Raw genomic sequence first — 17,020 nt, 5'->3', positions numbered from 1 at the left:
AGGCCGGATGAACCTTGTCCAGCATCACCTCGCATTGTCTCAAGGACTCCAGACGGAACCTCTCCTTTTAGGCAGGCGGTGATGAAAGGAAATGACACTCTGACCCAGGCTGAAACGACAACAACAAAAGGAACTTATCGCCAGATCTGTTTGTCTGGTTTGTTCTCATTATTTGTCCCCCGCAACCATCCTTTATCACCACCAATCCTCCGGTCTCTTTCAAATCGCATTGTGTGCCAGACCTCACGATCATGACTATATAAAGATCACGACGTCTATGAATTTTCCTCGGCTGTTCCACTCAAAACTCACCTTACCCGGACCGCATTCACGCACCGCCTCGACCGCAACAACATCGTAATCAGCCGGATAACCAGGATCAGAAAAGGCAGAAGCATAAGCGCAAGGATGGAATATCTTCCAGGTGAGACTCAGTCGAAGAAGCCCAGCAGCCGACCGTCCGGATCCTCCACGCGACGGAACGCCATCAACCCACCGGCCCCAGTGCCAGCCCCATTCCCTAATGGTGGTTTCTCTCGCGCTAGGAGAGGAGGAGACGATGGCCCCGGCGGCATCAGCTACATCCAAGTCTTCCCGGACCTGACCCCGTCCCAAACCAACCCATTCCCCATCATCAACCCGCATCACCAGGCCCAGCAGCAGCAGCAGCAGCAGCAGCAGCAGGAGGAGGCGAGGTTCTTCGAACCGCCGCTAGAATTCCTCACTCTGCCCGCGGCCTCTGCCCCCACTACCGATGATGACTATGACAACAACTACGAGTATACTGACCAACCCCCCATCGTGGTACCAGACTCGATCACGCAGCACCTCACCACGACCTCCTTCTCGGCGCTCACCGCCCACCTCAACACCTCGTACCTGACCCCGGCGCTCGCGCACGTCCGCGCCGCCTACATCGACCCCTACCTCGTGCGCCCGGCCGCCAGCTACCTCGCCGCCTCCTCGGGCGCCATGCCCGACCTCATCTCCGTCACCCTCCTGCTGGTGATCCTGTTCCTCTCGCTCAAGCTGCTCGACTACGCCCGCCGCGTCGTCATGTTCTGGGTCAGCCTCGCGTGGTGGCTGCTCTGGTGGGGCACCGTCCTCGGCGTTGGGGTCTGGCTGTACACCAGCGGCGTCGAGCGGGCCGCCCGCGACGTCGGGTGGTTGGTCGGCCTCGCCAGGGGGCTGCTGGGAGGTCTCTTTGAGGATCTGGAGCGCGCGGGGCGGCAGCACCACCCCCAGCAACATGGAGGACGGCAGCCCGGGGTTTTTGGGGGAAATAATGCTGCGGGGTTTGGCGGCAGGGGCCAGCAGGTTCCTCTGGGGAGGTATTGAACCTCTCCCTCTGTTTGGTTTCTTTCACTTTCATTTTGCTGTGTTTGCCGGGTTGGTGGGCGTTTGGTGTGAAGTCAAGTGAGCCAGGCCACCCAGTGGATGTGCATGTATGCTATGGTTATTTATAGTATACTATACTATGGGCATGACTGTGTGGCTTGCGCTTCGGGCTGGATTTTCACCTTGCCTTTGGGTTTAGATTTCTTTGGAATCACTATTGTTATTTATTATTTCATATTTCGGTTTTGTGTGTAATCCTGATTATTTACATTCGTAAACATGGCATGCATGGCTTGTAGCCTTTGATGGCTGGCTGGCTGGCTGACAGACCCAAGCTCTGATGCTGTCATTCCACATGTCCCGATATCGGGCAGAATGCTTGGCCGTCGCTTTTTGACCGTCTGGCTCTGTATATCCTCTCTTCTCTGGCTTCTCTTCTCTGGCTTCCCTTATCTGGCCATATTCATGTTGCTGAATCTCTCTCCTGGCACGTTACATGCAGCTTGCGTGAAAGAAGCGGTGGAAGTGACATTCCTTTCGCAAACGAGACTTGCAATAAGTGTGGTGGTGGTGGGCACGTCCAATTGACATCCTGCGATAACGAATTGTCGGTAAAAGAGAATCCACTGGTGTTTGGCGACGACCGGTTGATGTGTTGTTGATCTCGGCTTGCGCTTCATTCCTCAGTTGCAGTCCCCTGCCGCTCGCACACATCCCCCTCCCTTTGTCAGCCCACCCCCCCTCACATATCGCCATCCTCATAATCGACCTCCTGGGCATCGTTGGGCTCGCGCGGCTCCTGCGCTTCGTGGTACTGGATGGCATCGTCAATATGGCTCAACACGGCGGCGACGCTGTCCTCGTCCTGGACATCGAGCTTCAAGAAGGAGACCATGCTGAAGTCATCGATGAGCTGGCCGACGGCGCGATTGAGCTGGTTGAAGGAGCCGCCGCTGAGCAGGTTCTCCTTGGCCGCGGGATCGCCCTGGACGACGACCTCCCCACCGCCTGTTGCCTCCTCCTCGTCGCGGTCCTGGTCCGCCTGCAGCAGCTGGACGTCGACGTTGGTAAAGCGCTTGAGCTCCTTGCGCGAGATCATGTCCTTGACCTGGTCCATCTTGGTCAGGATGTTCACGTGCGGCATCTCCAGCATCAGCATGGCGGACATGGCGCTCAGCGTGCCGGCGAAGAACTTGGCCTTGTCCACGACAAACGTGCTCTCCAGGAGGTAGGCGGCGCACAGCGAGATGTTCAGCGGGCCGGCGCGCGACAGGAACTGCACCAGCGACGGCAGTAGCGGGATGTGCGTGTACAGCTCGATCTGGCCCGGCATGTCGAAGATGATCAGGTACTCCTCGCTCAGCGGGTCCAGCGCCTCCGTCAGGAAGTCCAGGTTCTGCAGCAGGAACTCGAAGCAGTAGATCAGCCCGCCGTTGGGGCCCAGCCCCAGCTCCTCCATCACGTCCTCCAGCGTGATCAGCTCCCGGATGTCCAGGTCCGGCTCGTAGCTGAACGTCTCCGCCGCCGGGTCCAGGTTCACGTAGAAGCAGCTCCGTCGCGTGTTCTGGAGCTGTTGGATCACCGCGCTGCAGAAGGTCGTCTTGCCGGCCCCGGCGGGGCCCATCACTAGGACGCCGAACTTGGACATGTTGGAAGAGGGGGTCCGATCTTTGTAAAACAGGAAAATAAAAAAAAAAAAAAGGATGGGAAAAAATCGATTGGGAAGAAGCCCAAAACGGAAACCTGAAAAGCAATCTCCGATGGGGGAAAAAGTCGGAGATGGACGCAGGGATGTTTCGTTTCGCTCGTAAGCGCAAGCTAGTATGGCGAGTGGGAGAGTGAGAGAGGAACCGGACTAGAAAGAAAAAGGCCCGAAAGTTGAGTTGAGTTAGCAACGCAACTTGGTTAGCAACCAACAACAACCAGCCCCCCCACGGGTTGAATTTGGATAAGCTGGGAACTCGGAGAAAGGCAATCGGCCAGTGCAATAATGCGGATAAGCAGGAAGCGGACAAGCAGATGAACCGTCCGTCTACCGGTAGACTCGTCTCGAAGTGCTAGACTAGTTCCAAAGACTGTGACTACTGTCCAGTGCAGAGAGACTAGAAAGTGCCGCCGCGGATAGACGATCGCAAAGGAGAACCGAAAAGTCCGGGTACTGCCAGTCCTCACCGCATGCAGGTGGACGATTCAATCTCTCCGATTGGTTCCCACTTGCGTCCCCGGCCTTTTTTCTTCTTGTCGGCTTTTAAAAAAGTCTTTTTTTTTTTCCTCGCTGCTATTGCCATCCGTCACCGCCGGAGCCAAATCGCGCCATCGGAAAGACATTAATACGGGGAGGGGAGAGAGACCGGCGGGGCTCCCATTCATTTTCTCCCCCTCTCCCACTGCCTTCCCACTCCCTCCCCCCCTTCTTTTTATTCTTTTCATTTCTACCCCTTCCTTCCACCTCCTCGCTTACTTCTTCTCCTTTTCTCTCTCTCTTCATCTTCCTCCTCCTCTTTCAACTCCATCTCTTTCTCCTTCTCTTTCCTCCCCTCTTGTGTCTTTAATCACATCACATATCTCCTCTCATCACAATGGGCAGCGTCGCTAACCCCAAGACCGGAACTTTCTTGTTCACCTCCGAGTCCGTCGGAGAGGGTCACCCTGATAAGATTGCGTGCGTTTCTCGCTCTTTTTCGCTCAGAAGAATGTAATTGCATTGCCAGACTCTTCCTGCTAACAATCCAACAGCGATCAGGTCTCCGATGCCATCCTCGATGCCTGCCTTGCTGAGGACCCCCTCTCCAAGGTACGTGCCCCTCCATCTCGGGGCTTTGCGCATACTCCCCTCTGATTGGCTGCCGTTATCGACGCGGGGTCTTTTTTTTTTTTCTTTCGTGCATCGAATAAATCACTAACGCGCATCCCTCAGGTTGCCTGCGAGACTGCCACCAAGACTGGTATGGATTGTTCTCCCTTGTTGACGTGACTATTGTTCTAACAAGCCCCCCCAGGTATGGTCATGGTTTTCGGTGAAATCACCACCCAGGCCAAGCTCGACTACCAGAAGGTCATCCGTGGTGCCATCCAGGACATCGGCTACGATGACTCCGCCAAAGGTTTCGACTACAAGACTTGCAACGTCTTGGTTGCCATTGAGCAGCAGTCTCCCGATATCGCCCAGGGTCTCCACTACGAGGAGGCTCTTGAGAAGCTCGGTGCCGGTGACCAGGGTATCATGTTCGGTTATGCCACCGACGAGACCCCTGAGCTCCTCCCCCTCACCCTTCTCCTCTCCCACAGACTCAACAGCGCCATGAAGGAGGCCCGCAACGACGGCTCCATCCCCTGGCTCCGTCCCGACACCAAGACCCAGGTCACCATTGAGTACGCCCACGATAACGGTGCCGTCAAGCCCCTCCGTGTGGACACCATCGTCATCTCTGCCCAGCACAGCGAGGACGTCACCACTGAGGAGCTCCGTGCTGTCCTCAAGGAGAAGATCATCAAGAAGGTCATCCCCGCCGAGCTCCTCGATGACCGCACCGTCTACCACCTTCAGCCCTCCGGCCGCTTCGTCATCGGTGGTCCCCAGGGTGATGCCGGTCTGACCGGTCGTAAGATCATCGTCGACACCTACGGTGGCTGGGGTGCGCACGGTGGTGGTGCCTTCTCCGGTAAGGACTACTCTAAGGTCGACCGCTCCGCTGCCTACGTTGCCCGTTGGATCGCCAAGTCCCTTGTCAACGCTGGCCTTGCCCGCCGTGCCCTCGTCCAGCTCTCCTACGCCATCGGTGTCGCTGAGCCCCTCTCCATCTTCGTCGAGACCTACGGCACCTCCGAGAAGTCCTCTGACGAGCTCGTCGAGATCATCCGCAACAACTTCGATCTCCGTCCCGGTGTCATCGTCAAGGAGCTCGACCTGGCCAAGCCCATCTACTTCCAGACCGCCAAGAACGGTCACTTCACCAACCAGTCCTTCTCCTGGGAGAAGCCTAAGGCTCTCAAGTACTAAGCGTGTCAAACGCTGTACCCGAGCACCTGCTTCTCTTGTGAGTATGTTTGCGTTACGAATGTGATGATTTTGCTTTGTTTTCAACAACTCAAAGCATGAGCATAGACATGTCAAAAAAAGCAATTGTTTCCTTTGGATTGTTTGTCCACTTTTTGCATGGTCGTCTCCACAAGAGGCGGGTTCGGCGAGGATAAATTCAACATGATACCACTTTTCATATATTGGGAGGGTTGTTACACGGCGTTTTCGGGAGCGAAAGTCTTCAACACTGCCTCCTCCAGGGTCCCGGGGGACTCGATGGGCCAGACCACGAGTGCCTTCGGAGTCGCGCGGTGCGTGGCTCCGGCATGTGGTGTTGTCCGTCGGCTCCCTCGGTCTGGACTTTCGGAAGTTTCCGATAGGAGCAATCGCATAGATGGGGAAGGAACGGATGTTCTTTCGGTCATCATGAGCTGCTAATTTAAAATTAGCAATATAGATTAATGAAGGACAGGCTATGTCTGTGTTGTGAAGATCTTTTTCATTTGTAGTCGCGTAGGAGTAAGTTGCTTTAGCCTGGACTGGAGTCTTAACATCGAAAATGTAGCCACATATCTCTAATCTTGTGAAAATCAGCTCTTGAAAAACAGAAGGAAAAAAGGAGAGAAATAAACACTCCTCAAAAGAAGCAATGTGCAAATGCTGAGAGAGAATTTGAAGTCTTGGTCGATAGCCCAAACAAACACTTCATGATTTCTTCTGGGGTAGTTCATATTTGCAGATTGGCACGAGTAGCCCACCGTATAAGTGCAAGCTGCTCGTGCCAATATGCAAAAACCGGCACCTGACCGCCTCGCAGACCGCTTTCTTAATGGGATACACCGCGCTCCGCCGCGCGGACGCGTGAAGGCGGACGGAGCATCGCGCGTCACCGCAAGAAGAGCCCTTTTCTTCCTCTACTTACCACTACCCAATAGACCTAGATCCTTGTTGCACGCCGACTGCACTACATTGTCTGGGTCTTGCTCTCCGGATACTATCAAACGGAAACCCACAGCATGAACTAGATCGCTCCTCTCCGCCGACCAAAACAAACGCCCATGGCCTCGCTCCTGTCCTCCGGCGCCCTCCAACCCATCCCTCTGAACCGAGTCCCTCACACCCAAACCCACCAACCGAAAGACCACGGCGAAAGCAGCAGCGCACTTCCCCCGCTCAAGAAGCGCAAAACATGCTTCGACCCAGCTCTTACGTCGGGCTCCTGCTCCTCCGGGCCACCAACTGATTGGATCTCGCGGCCGATTACGATCCGGGTATGTTTTTGTTGGAATGTCTTCCTGGCTCTATAGTTCTTGTGTTCTTGTGTTCTTCCACCACTTGTACCCTCCCCCGCAATACCTGCTTGTGATGCTCCGCTGGTAGCGTCCCTCACTTGCATTCTTGATTCATTACGACGTATACGACACCCACGCTACACTACACTATATTCTACGGTCTATGGAAAAACTAATTGAGGCGTCAAGGCACCCACCACCTCTCTCTCCCAAGAACCATTCGTCCTCGCGCCCATTGCTCTGATCCCGCGCTCTCGCATCCCATTCGCCTGGTTGGAGTACGCACCGCACAGCGTCACCTCCGCGTCGTTGTCGTCGTCCTCGCAAGTCCAGTCGGGATGTCTTTTTGTCGCGCATATTCCGATCCTTGAATACTATGATAGCGGTGCTGCTGCTCGGACGGGTCGGGAGAAGATGGTGCTTTCTGCGAGGATGGACCCCGGTGGCGGGCTGGTGGTTGTGGAGCGCGTGAAGAGGGGAATCTTTGCGTTGTTGAGGGTCGTCGAGGCGATTGGGGAGGGGGAGTTGGTTGTTGCGGGGAAGGAGGGGGTGCGTGCTGAGATTGGTGGGGGAGTTTATGGTGAGGGTATCGGTCATGATGTGCAGAAATATGGGGACGAAGAGGACAGTAAGGGCAAAGGTAGTGTTGGAGGGGGTGAGTGGTGGGCTGCGGCGAGGATTGAGGACCCTGATTCTCAGGGCTTGCAGCAGGTGGGGAAGATGGCCAAGGTGGAGGTTGCTGTTGTTTTTGCTGGGACGGTTGAGTGTGAGGTGCCGCCGCGGAAGGATGCTGCTCATGGCCAGGACTCGCAGGCTGTGACGCCTCAGATTGCCGTTCCGTTGGAGAGGAGCTCGAGTGCTTCTGGGGTGGAGGCTTGTGCTGTTGCTGTTGCTGATGCGGATGCGCGTGTTGATGCTGCTCATCAGGCGCTGGCGCAGGAGACTGCGGATGCCCTACGGTCCCCGCAGGACTTCTTGGAGAACTTGCGCGAGCAGTATTTGCAGGCGCTTTATATCTCGAAGGTGAGTTTGATGTGTCTTCGGCTGGAGGTGTATATGCTGACTGGGAGTGTTAGACGTCTGTGGCGTACTTTGCTAAAGGTCCTCTTGCGCGCTGCCGGGCTGCGTTTCAATCGTCCGAGTCCGAAGGCAGTAGACCTCAGGATTTGATTGATTTTTACAGGGAAGCTATCCTTGTCGCTAAGAAGATGGATCTCAAGTATCGCGAGACCCTACCTGCTATACTTAGTGATGTGCTACTTACTTTGTCAGATGATGAAGCGGTAACCAAGAAGAAGAAACGCAAGAGCACAAAGAAGAAGCTTGGCAAGAATGGGCTCTACCCCGAAGAAACCAATCTGGTGCGCAAGTGGTGGAAGAATCGGACACTCAGCGATCAGGGACTGTCCGCGGAAGGCCCAACGTCGAGGGAGACGGAGTCTAAGAGGATGATTGCCGATCTACGCCTGCGCGAAACGCAATTGCAAATCCTTCTCATCTTGGAAACAATGTCTCTTGAAGCGGCTGCCACTGAGGGAGAGCAGAGCAAACAGACTGACAATGCTGAAGGTGCGCCAGAGGCACCCGTCAAGAAGGAGTCGAAAAACAAGAAGCAGCAAGATTTGAACACCATGCTCGAACTTCACCTTGACCGACTGTGCATCTGGTACGCTGTCAGCTTTGAGGAGTCCGTTGTCCCCGATGCAGGTGCGACGTACGGCCAGAACCACCTCTCCGGAAAGAAGGTCGAGAGCGACGCTGTGCGGGACTTCTGCACGGAAGTGATTATTCCTTTCTATGCCCCCCGTCTGCCCGATAAGTGCAAGTCGATCACACGGAAACTGGGCGTATCTAGTGCTATTTCACCTTTCACCAAGCAGGCTCAGACCAAGAAAGCGCCCAAGGGAGAGCCTGGTACTCCTGTTGAACGGCAACAGGCGCAGAAGCAGTCTCGTCGTCGTACCTTCCAGCGTGTCCTTACAGATCAGATGACGTCTCAGCCTCGCCTCACCCCGTCTTTGAGCCGGTCCAACACTACGCCAGCGCAGGCCGAGGCGAGACGCAATTCCTTGGATCCATTGTTACCGATCGCGGGAGCAAGCGTGCGTGGGGGAATCCAGAAGGCCAAACGCGCTGAAAACCGCGAAGTCGACCTGAACGCCGTCACGCGTCAGCACGAGACGAAGCTCAAGAAGATGCAGATGCTGGTAGAGCAGAAGAAGGAACTGGATGCGGCCATCAATGCTCTGCGCAAGCCCAACCGCGAACTCGTGGCCAAGGATATTGCCGATGATGCCGTTAAGCGGCATTCGACTGGTACTGTGCACAGCACCAGCTCCCGGAAGCCGAAGAACCCTGTGCGCAATCCTATGGGACAAGGAGTGCAAGTCGCAGCCACACCTAAGAAGGGCAGTCGGAAGAAGGATGCTGTCGTGGGGATGCCCCCTGTTCCCACGACTTTCGTGCAGTCATCATCCATCTCTAAACCCACGTTCTCGATGTCCTCTCCCTTCAATAGTGAGCCCCAGGTGATCCCTGGCTCGACTATTCGATCTGGTTCATTGTTCTTTGGATCCTCCGGTCGTGGCGCAGGTAGCACGGTCCAGGAGACCCCAATTCGTCGTCCAGCCCAACCACTCTTGGCTGATCCCACGGCATCACCTTTGTCGAGTGGTTCCGGTGCCCTCTTCAGGGTCCCGCCCCGTCAATCGGCGTTGCCAGCAGCACCGCGCCCTGTGGACATGGCCCCCTCCACACCGGTTCAGTCTCGTCGGCACGTGGACACCTTCCTCCCGCGCGTCAAGCCATCGATGGTGATGGAGACACCCCCCAAACCGGCCCTCATACCCGCCGCTCTTCCCGCTGGGATACCGATCCCTGAAGACAACCCGGTCCCCAGCCATGTTCTTTCCGTTGAAACTCCCGTCAAAGCGCCGGCAGCCGTGTTCAGCACGCCGGTGCGAAAGCCCAGTGCTGCCAAGCTGATGGTGCCGGTCACCTCAGCCGCGGTCCCGGTCACGCCGGAGAAATCAATTTATTCGGCACTGGGGTGGGATGATGATGATCTTGCAATGTAGGCGTTTGAACACTTTGTTCTTGAGTTACTGATACGTTGGCGGTGCTTTTTCTTGTCATGCATTCAGCGGGCGTCTACTGGGCACATTCTTTTCGTTCTGGTCTCAGCGTACTAGTTTGTTGATATATCCAGGTAGTGAAGGTATATAGAATGAGAAGCATCTTTAGGTTTCATTCAAGGCTCTCCACTTGCTTAGTGAATCACGAAAGCCCTGTAGTGAATGGTTCTCATTGATCTCTTTGTGGTCAAGTCAATTGTCTTATTCACCATAGCTCCATTCTTCTGCTTGTACCGTATATTAACTTCTTCTGGTTCTTCCTTGTTCCCCATTACCTAGATTTTTCCTGTTAATCGTCTTTCACCCCCTCTGTATATTCCATTCTCATTCTCCATCTTTTCTCTTCCTTTCTTTCTTCCTTCCTTCCTTCTTCTTTTCCATCCTTCATCCTCCATCCTCTCTCCCACACCATCAAACCAGCGATAAAATGTTCCAAATCCTTCATCTACTGACTCCAAAGGTCAACCATATCATCTATCCAAGACCCAGCGACTTCAACCCAGGGACCAGCCTCAAGAATAATAAGCCTATACTACTCCAAGACCCCAGCAGAGAGAGAAGAAAATGAAGCCATGGGCCCTGTCAAGTATCAGAAGTATCATTGTCAACTTCGTTCTATACATGAAGTCATATTATCTGGGATACTAATATAATCCTAGTATGAAGTCTCCATCAGTCTAGATGCCCTACCCTTAAGCCTGCGATGTGAAATCTATTGACCACCAATATCACCAGTCTCTGCCTCGAAGACGCGGATGCGGAGCGGCTTCGAGGTTTGACACATCTTCCAAGATGAAACCACTCAGAGACCTACAAATAATTCGGTAGGGATGGTGCGGTAGGGGTTGTGTCTGATAAGGTGCCACATGAAGCAACGCAGAGGACTATGGCTCCGTGTCGCACGTACAACAGCATATGTCAGGCCTTCCACAAGAACGTCCAACATAACCACCCTCAAGCGCCTAAGGAACGTCGATGGGCCTTCCCGTCAAGACCAGAATTTCCAACCGGCAGCCGACAAGAAGAAGCAAATCCTGCAGGTCCTGGGTCATCCAGCCCGTCTCTTACTCTCCAGGGTAGAAAGATATGGGCCAAGAAAAAGACAGTTATCGGGGTGGGAAGGAGCCACCTCTACTTCAAACGCTTTGAGCCTATTGCGTTGGCGACCGAGCACTCTCAGAAGACCGCATTCAGTCTCGGAAGAAGCATGGTTGGTGAAAGCCCTTGTTGAAGACGGCGAGTGCCGTGTATTCACGCTACTTCAACGAAGGCCCGATGGCCTCTCTGAGGAAGTTCCCATGCTGTTTTGGGTGACCGGTCCACGAATATGGAGCCAGGCATAGCGCAGATGTGATTTGGTTTTATGCAGGGTGCGAGCCAGAGATGCATGGGGAGAAAGTCCTGAGATCTCCTCACCGATCTCAGAGATTAACCTCGATGCAGTTTGCACGCCAGTGACGCAGGGGGGTTTCTTGCGAGTGGGTTTGAGCCCACGGAGATGAGATATACCTTTACAGCCAGTGTCTTTTGAGGTTGAGTGAGCTTTGTTTGATACACAGGGGCTGGGTACCAGGGAATGGTACCAGGGCAAACAAGGCGCGAAGAGTCGACTCATGTCCTAAAAACATACCACGGACAGCTTCAGGGCGGGTTGGTCTGCGGGAGTGTGGCATGGAGAGTCGATTCCTGCTCCTTGCGCTGCGTGCGTTTCTTGGGCGACTCTTTTCTTGCCGTGCCGTATCACACAGAAATGTCTTCAGCCCACACGGTTGGGATTTTGTGATATTGGTCACCACAGTGGGCTGGACGTGCAACACCTGGATTTCGGGACGGGCTGCAGACTGCCCCATCAGACTTGCAAACCGGCCAGGACACGCTTAAATCAGACTGTGTTTTACTATAACTACATCCAGGGATTTTGCATCGAAGATGAGACTACTTACCACGGAACAACCCCCGGTAACCGTTCAAATCGATGCCAACATCGAACGAGTCCGACCAAGGCTGTGCCAGTCAAAACAGGAGCCAAACTACAAACCCGACAATTATTTTCGCGAGCTGCACAGCAATGTTCTGAACTACGGTTGAACCTTCCTGTTTCTCAAACTACCTTACCGTTTTATGGTCGACAATGACATGCCGTTCACGTATGCCGGTTCAACCAAAGAAAGATCACAAGAAGGCTATCCATCTTCTCACTAAACCAGTCGGCATGACTACAAACAAAGTGTCTTCAAGGATCAGCACCAACAAGATCCTCCCTCGTGCCGGAAAGAGGATCTAAATCTTGCCAGGTAAGCCAGCCCAGGAACGCTTGGACCCGTCCAACCCCTAAATGATAATTGAGGCTGGACGCTAATCTACGACTGTGACAGCGTAATCCAAATGGCCACGTCTGAAAACCCCAGCGACAGGCGACCCGCCCCCGACGGGCTTCCCTTGTGCACCGAGAAGACTCCGGTACCATTTGAATACTGGGCACGGGACGCGACCCAGTTTGAGCGCCAGCTGCTGGAGATGCCGGCGGCACAGGACCATCCGGTGGCCAAGGCTGGGGACATCAGCTGTGCCTATATGCCATCCGACAGTCAACCCCACCGGGTGGGAAAGCTAATCCAGCAACGGGGCAAGGTCATGATGGGGCAAGAGCGATGTACCCGCTGCGCGAAAGGTGCGGGGGGGTGGAGACAGGACAAGAGATATCTCTCACAGTCAGCTTCGACAAAAAATGGCTCTTCCAGGTGGCAAACATCAGAATACGACCTTGAACGCAAAGCGCCTGCAGCATAGGAAAATATTAGTGTCGATTTGAGAATTGCGGGAGGTCTCACATCCTTACCGATTGTTCAAAAGGGAGAAAATCGATACTATCGCACCGACGGCCTGCGGTGGACGAAGGACACAACCGTTGATTAGCGGCACACTGAAGCATCGGGGCTTCGTATCTATGTTATGCACAGGTCCAACTCCTTCGTCCAGTCTGCAGTAGCAGACAATCGGGGAAAAAGTCTAGCAAGATTGCTACTTCCCGACTCTTCCAGACTCTCCCAGACTCTTCCAGACTCTTTCTGTCCACTGCTCCGCCAGATGGCTCCATCTTCAAACTCCAAGTCGCCCACCCCTCAGGCCGAGCCCTGGGCACAGAGTGCGGACTCTACATCTTCAATGTCCGAGACCAGCACCAAGCCAACCAGCAAGATCCTTTCTGCGAAGACTGCCCCCTTCTATCCTACCACCCCCAAGCTTGCTTTCGCCCAGCCTGCCACCGCCCAGCCTCGCTCCAACAAGGGCAAGACATCGTCTATATTGGACATTATCAGCGCCGAGCAAGTCGTATGCCACTCCTCTTTACCTCTACCTATGCAGTCTAACCCGTTTCTACGCAGCAATCTGATATCGATGGCTCAAGAACCGAAGATTAGCTAAACCTATCGTCGCGAAAACCTTCAAAGTTTACCTCTGCCAAGCGGCACTGCGGGTTTCATCTCTCGTACAGGACCAGGCGATATACTTGAGCCCTGTTTGAACAACAACAGAAAGCAAATCTTACCTACCTAGAAAGAAGGGTATTGTTGATGGAAGGCTTGATGAGGTGGTTCAACAGCTGAAACTGAACGCAGAAGATCATCCTAGAAACTCCATTGGCAGCCGCTGGACGAGCCGTACGGGTTCAGCTGCAAGCTGGCCGCTGTCTTCGGGCAGTGGTTGCTACAAGCAGGCCGGAGAGGAGAGGAGGGCGAGGAAGGCCGGCCAGAATCGCAGCCCTACAATCGAACCGAGACAGAGTACCTTGATTGCCAACTCATCTGGTACAGTTAGCTTGCAGTTAGGAAGCCGACAAACCAGCCAGGGCTTCCTCAAAAACACCGCAAAGAAAAATCCAAAAGATCCGTGGTCCTGCTACTACTCCATTCGTTGACTCCAGTGGATCGCCCGTGGGAAAGATTTCATCCAGTGTTTACCAGTGCAGCTAGAGACCGGGGGAATCTTCGATCTTGATGCCCCCAGGGAATGAACCAAGAGCACGTCAGAGTTGGCGATGAGCACGGCTGCAGGGCAGGTGTAACCAAAATATCAGCCAGGTGATGGGAATGGGCCTCTCTTCCCAAAGCACCGGTCAGCAATTCGGCGACTTTAAGTGCAGCGGCAGTAAATAGCCCAGAGTTCCCGACTTTGCACTCATCAGCTCAAACAAGGGGTTTAGATCGCTCGATTCGGCATTGTCCAGCCTGAAGCTCTTGTTTTGGCCAATTGGTCACGGGTATGAACCTTGGGACTGATGCGCATTGACCTCTGACACTTGGATATACGCAGTTGTTGGCTGAGTAGACCGTCAATTCCAGTGCCAGTATCTTGTTCCTTCAAGTCAGAACCGTTTCATGGACCCGGATCACCGCAAAGCATTGACTGCAAAGACAACCACCGGTAGCCCAATCCTCGTGCAAGGTCTCAATCAACCGAATTTGAGTATAACGGCCTATTTCATTGAACGTTCCGACCACCTGGGGCTCTTTCTGAGCAAGTGGTCTGGGCAATGTTCTCTAAGGAGCAAGAGAAGGTCCTGCTATTTGTCGCTGACATGAGCGATGCTCTAAATAAGAGACCAGAACAAGCTCGGCTTCGTACTGAAACAGCACAACTATGGATTATCGGGGACCGAGAAAGTCTACAACTTTTTATACTGCGGAGTAGAGACGACCTGAAGCTCTAGGATACGACAGGTCTTGGACAACTTCATGCCTGTTTTGAAAAATACTTCGACGCTGCGGTCTGTATGAGACGTTCACCTGCGCATTCCCGGTATTTAATGACAAAAAATAGAACTGCTCTTGGAACAGGGTGCTAAATGACCTTATCTCGATATTCTGATATGTATCTCATGTTGAGCAAAACACCACAAAAACCACTGAGTTGAGCATCTTCCGTTCGCGAGACCATCTGAGCTGGACCGCACCCCCTTGTCCAAGTCTGCTTGCTTGAGGTCACGTTCTAGCATCCTAACAACAACTGCTGTGCCAAACACCAAGTCATGTCTCACAGAATGACATGGTTCCCAGCCAGAAAAATCCCTGTTCCTGTCAGTTTCGAGGATAGTGAGGATGTCTCTAGCCTTGTTGACAACTTCTAGGGAAGCATGTTGAACGCGGATGATCATACTGCAACACAAACAACCTGATCATAGTAACCTCGACTGTCCTTATGGGATTGGAAGAAATAGCAAATCCTCTTTTCTCTCTGCATGGTCGGGTTGTGCTCCTAGCTAATCGGTAGCGAATAGGGTCGCCAGGATGGACCCGCTCAGAAGACTTCCTTGGGAGTTTGTGTTCCTGATCAAGCAGTACAAACTCAAGATGAAGCATTTGTAAGTCCCGCCACACAATCCTCTTCAAGTTGCACGGCCGCTTGTTCTTCCCACAGTACAAAGGATGGTACGTCCTGTGCGAGTCCAAGTAGCACAGACGCATTAGCTATGGCTTCTCGAAGGTCAATGATACAGATAATGCCAGACCCATGCGGTCCGTCCCGTGACAAAGCGACTCTAAAGGTATGCATGGTCTGGCTACCGCCACCAAAGGGAAATGGCAGCAATAAGGTTCCACTCCTCGAACCCCCGCCTCGCCTCCAAGGAGGGATGGATAAGGTGACCGAGGCAGATGGCAGAATCATGGAGGCATACTACCATCGTCCATATGGCGGCATGTATTCCGGGTCGGTGCGAACGGGGGATTGGCACACGCTCAGTACTCCCGACGCGACTGCAATGCCCCTCCCAAGCTGCGAGCTTCTGCGTATGCAGGTCGTTTTGACACGGATTCTGAGGCTGTCCGGGGAAGAGCGAAACCGAGAGCTTTGGACCAGTCGCGAGGACGGGAAAGAGCCTGAATACCAGATCGAAGAAACACGATAGGCGGAGCGTAGGCTTTGGCCCATCGTCGAAAGCCTGTGTGATACAAGACAGAAGCCCAGCGAGAATGACTTGCACAAATGTGCTCTTGTTCCCGGTACGCGCCAGTTTGTTGCTTGCGTGAGAGACACTTGCTTATCTTGGCCCGGTAGTCCAATACCTCTTTTCGCAAAGAAAGCTGGACCTACACCTCTAGTATGCTCCATCTGCTGGGAACCCCTGAGGCTAATTCCCCCTCCATGCCGCTAATATCATTGGTCTCACGGAAATGTCGACTGAAGCCTCGCCCGCCTCGCCTTCTACCACCTACAGTATAAAATTATTCGATCTCGACTATACTTAAATCGAAGCAGCGGCCGCGGACATGTTTTGCAGCCCCTGTCAGGTCACGGGCGCTGTTGGATATTGTCGCCAGTCTTGACTTCCGCTCTTTTCGCACGGTCCAGCCGCGCGCGGGTGTCACCGACGAGAATGCGCAGTACTTTTTCCCAAGAGGAAGCACCCTCTTGGTTGGCAAGTCAGTGCTGCTGACTGATGAATATATGGGCTCGGCTCTGCGAGGACATCCTCGTGACTAGCGCTGACCAGCTTCCTCTCGGTTTGGTGTGCGGCATATGCTGCATGGACGCCTTCGAGATGTGTGTCGGTGGCGGTCGTGGACATGAGTGCAATAACTGTATTCAGATCGATCACAAGTCCTGGTCCTTGCAGAGGGTGCAATATGCTCTGAGCAATGAAGCGTTGGTGCAAGAATACAGATCGAGCCCTCAATTACTTGCCACTTTATTATGGTGTTTGTGGCCTGCTGAGTAGTTGCGCGTCAGAACCAGGAAGGGTTCAGAATCCTTCTTCGTTCACTGAACTTCTCAATCATTACGAACTGGTCTGATCCAGAGTCTGCCTGTCAGCTTCCTTGATCAGCGATTCTCAATCATGGACTCTCAATCAAACGAGTGAAACAGAGTGCTGTGTCTTTTGGACTACACGTGGTCAAGGGAATCAACCCAACGACATATATTCTCTTCCAAGCTTGAATATTGACTAGCCAAGCTTAGCCCTCAGCCATATTATTAATCAGGGGTCGGTGTGGATGGGTTATGCTAAAGCAGGCGCTCGAGCATTGGGACTACCCCTGACTAGTACAACCAGAGCAATGATGGAGGACCTGTCCTTTGATGACGCCCTACTTGACAAATCTCCGCGTGAAATCATGCAGCAGCAGCAGCATGAGCAGAAAGAGGGAATGCTGGACGCCCACGTCCTTGGTGCCTGTGCATTAACCTCATATCTCCGGTCGGACCCACCCTGGAGCAGATAGTGACGGCGAGGA

The 17,020-nt window shown here is 53.7% G+C and overlaps 5 protein-coding genes across 5 annotated transcripts; 4 read left to right on the top strand and 1 right to left on the bottom strand.

Moving 5' to 3' along the window:
- Positions 1-13: 13 nt before the first annotated feature.
- Positions 14-1,750, top strand: BO66DRAFT_394829 (Apq12 family protein). The gene is made up of 2 exons (XM_025648084.1): positions 14-424; positions 812-1,750. Exons 1-2 carry the CDS (start codon positions 409-411, stop codon positions 1,336-1,338), a joined length of 543 nt encoding a protein of 180 aa, XP_025499949.1. The 5' UTR covers positions 14-408; the 3' UTR covers positions 1,339-1,750.
- A 330-nt stretch (positions 1,751-2,080) lies between these two features.
- Positions 2,081-3,017, bottom strand: BO66DRAFT_381933 (putative signal sequence-binding GTPase GPN3; the record flags this gene model as incomplete). Its single annotated transcript, XM_025645981.1, has 1 exon — positions 2,081-3,017. Exon 1 carries the CDS (start codon positions 2,984-2,986, stop codon positions 2,081-2,083), a length of 906 nt encoding a protein of 301 aa, XP_025499948.1. The 5' UTR covers positions 2,987-3,017.
- A 900-nt stretch (positions 3,018-3,917) lies between these two features.
- BO66DRAFT_332217 (S-adenosylmethionine synthetase) lies at positions 3,918-5,338 on the top strand (the record flags this gene model as incomplete). The annotated part of the gene is made up of 4 exons (XM_025644121.1): positions 3,918-4,000; positions 4,075-4,132; positions 4,256-4,283; positions 4,338-5,338. The coding sequence occupies 4 exons, from the start codon at positions 3,918-3,920 to the stop codon at positions 5,336-5,338; spliced, it is 1,170 nt and encodes a 389-aa protein (XP_025499947.1).
- A 911-nt stretch (positions 5,339-6,249) lies between these two features.
- BO66DRAFT_381929 (uncharacterized protein) lies at positions 6,250-9,868 on the top strand. Its single transcript, XM_025645980.1, has 3 exons — positions 6,250-6,630; positions 6,841-7,674; positions 7,728-9,868. The coding sequence occupies exons 1-3, from the start codon at positions 6,418-6,420 to the stop codon at positions 9,726-9,728; spliced, it is 3,048 nt and encodes a 1,015-aa protein (XP_025499946.1). The 5' UTR covers positions 6,250-6,417; the 3' UTR covers positions 9,729-9,868.
- A 2,053-nt stretch (positions 9,869-11,921) lies between these two features.
- BO66DRAFT_442337 (uncharacterized protein) lies at positions 11,922-15,693 on the top strand (the record flags this gene model as incomplete). The annotated part of the gene is made up of 6 exons (XM_025651421.1): positions 11,922-11,932; positions 11,993-12,079; positions 12,161-12,456; positions 12,847-13,118; positions 15,064-15,147; positions 15,361-15,693. 6 exons carry the CDS (start codon positions 11,922-11,924, stop codon positions 15,691-15,693), a joined length of 1,083 nt encoding a protein of 360 aa, XP_025499945.1.
- Between the last annotated feature and the right edge of the window lie 1,327 nt (positions 15,694-17,020).

This window comes from Aspergillus aculeatinus, assembly GCF_003184765.1.
Source record: "Aspergillus aculeatinus CBS 121060 unplaced genomic scaffold BO66scaffold_53, whole genome shotgun sequence".
Lineage (NCBI taxonomy): Eukaryota > Fungi > Ascomycota > Eurotiomycetes > Eurotiales > Aspergillaceae > Aspergillus > Aspergillus aculeatinus.
The sequence above is the reverse complement of the archived record's forward strand: the minus strand, read 5'-3'. Positions and strand labels throughout refer to the sequence as shown.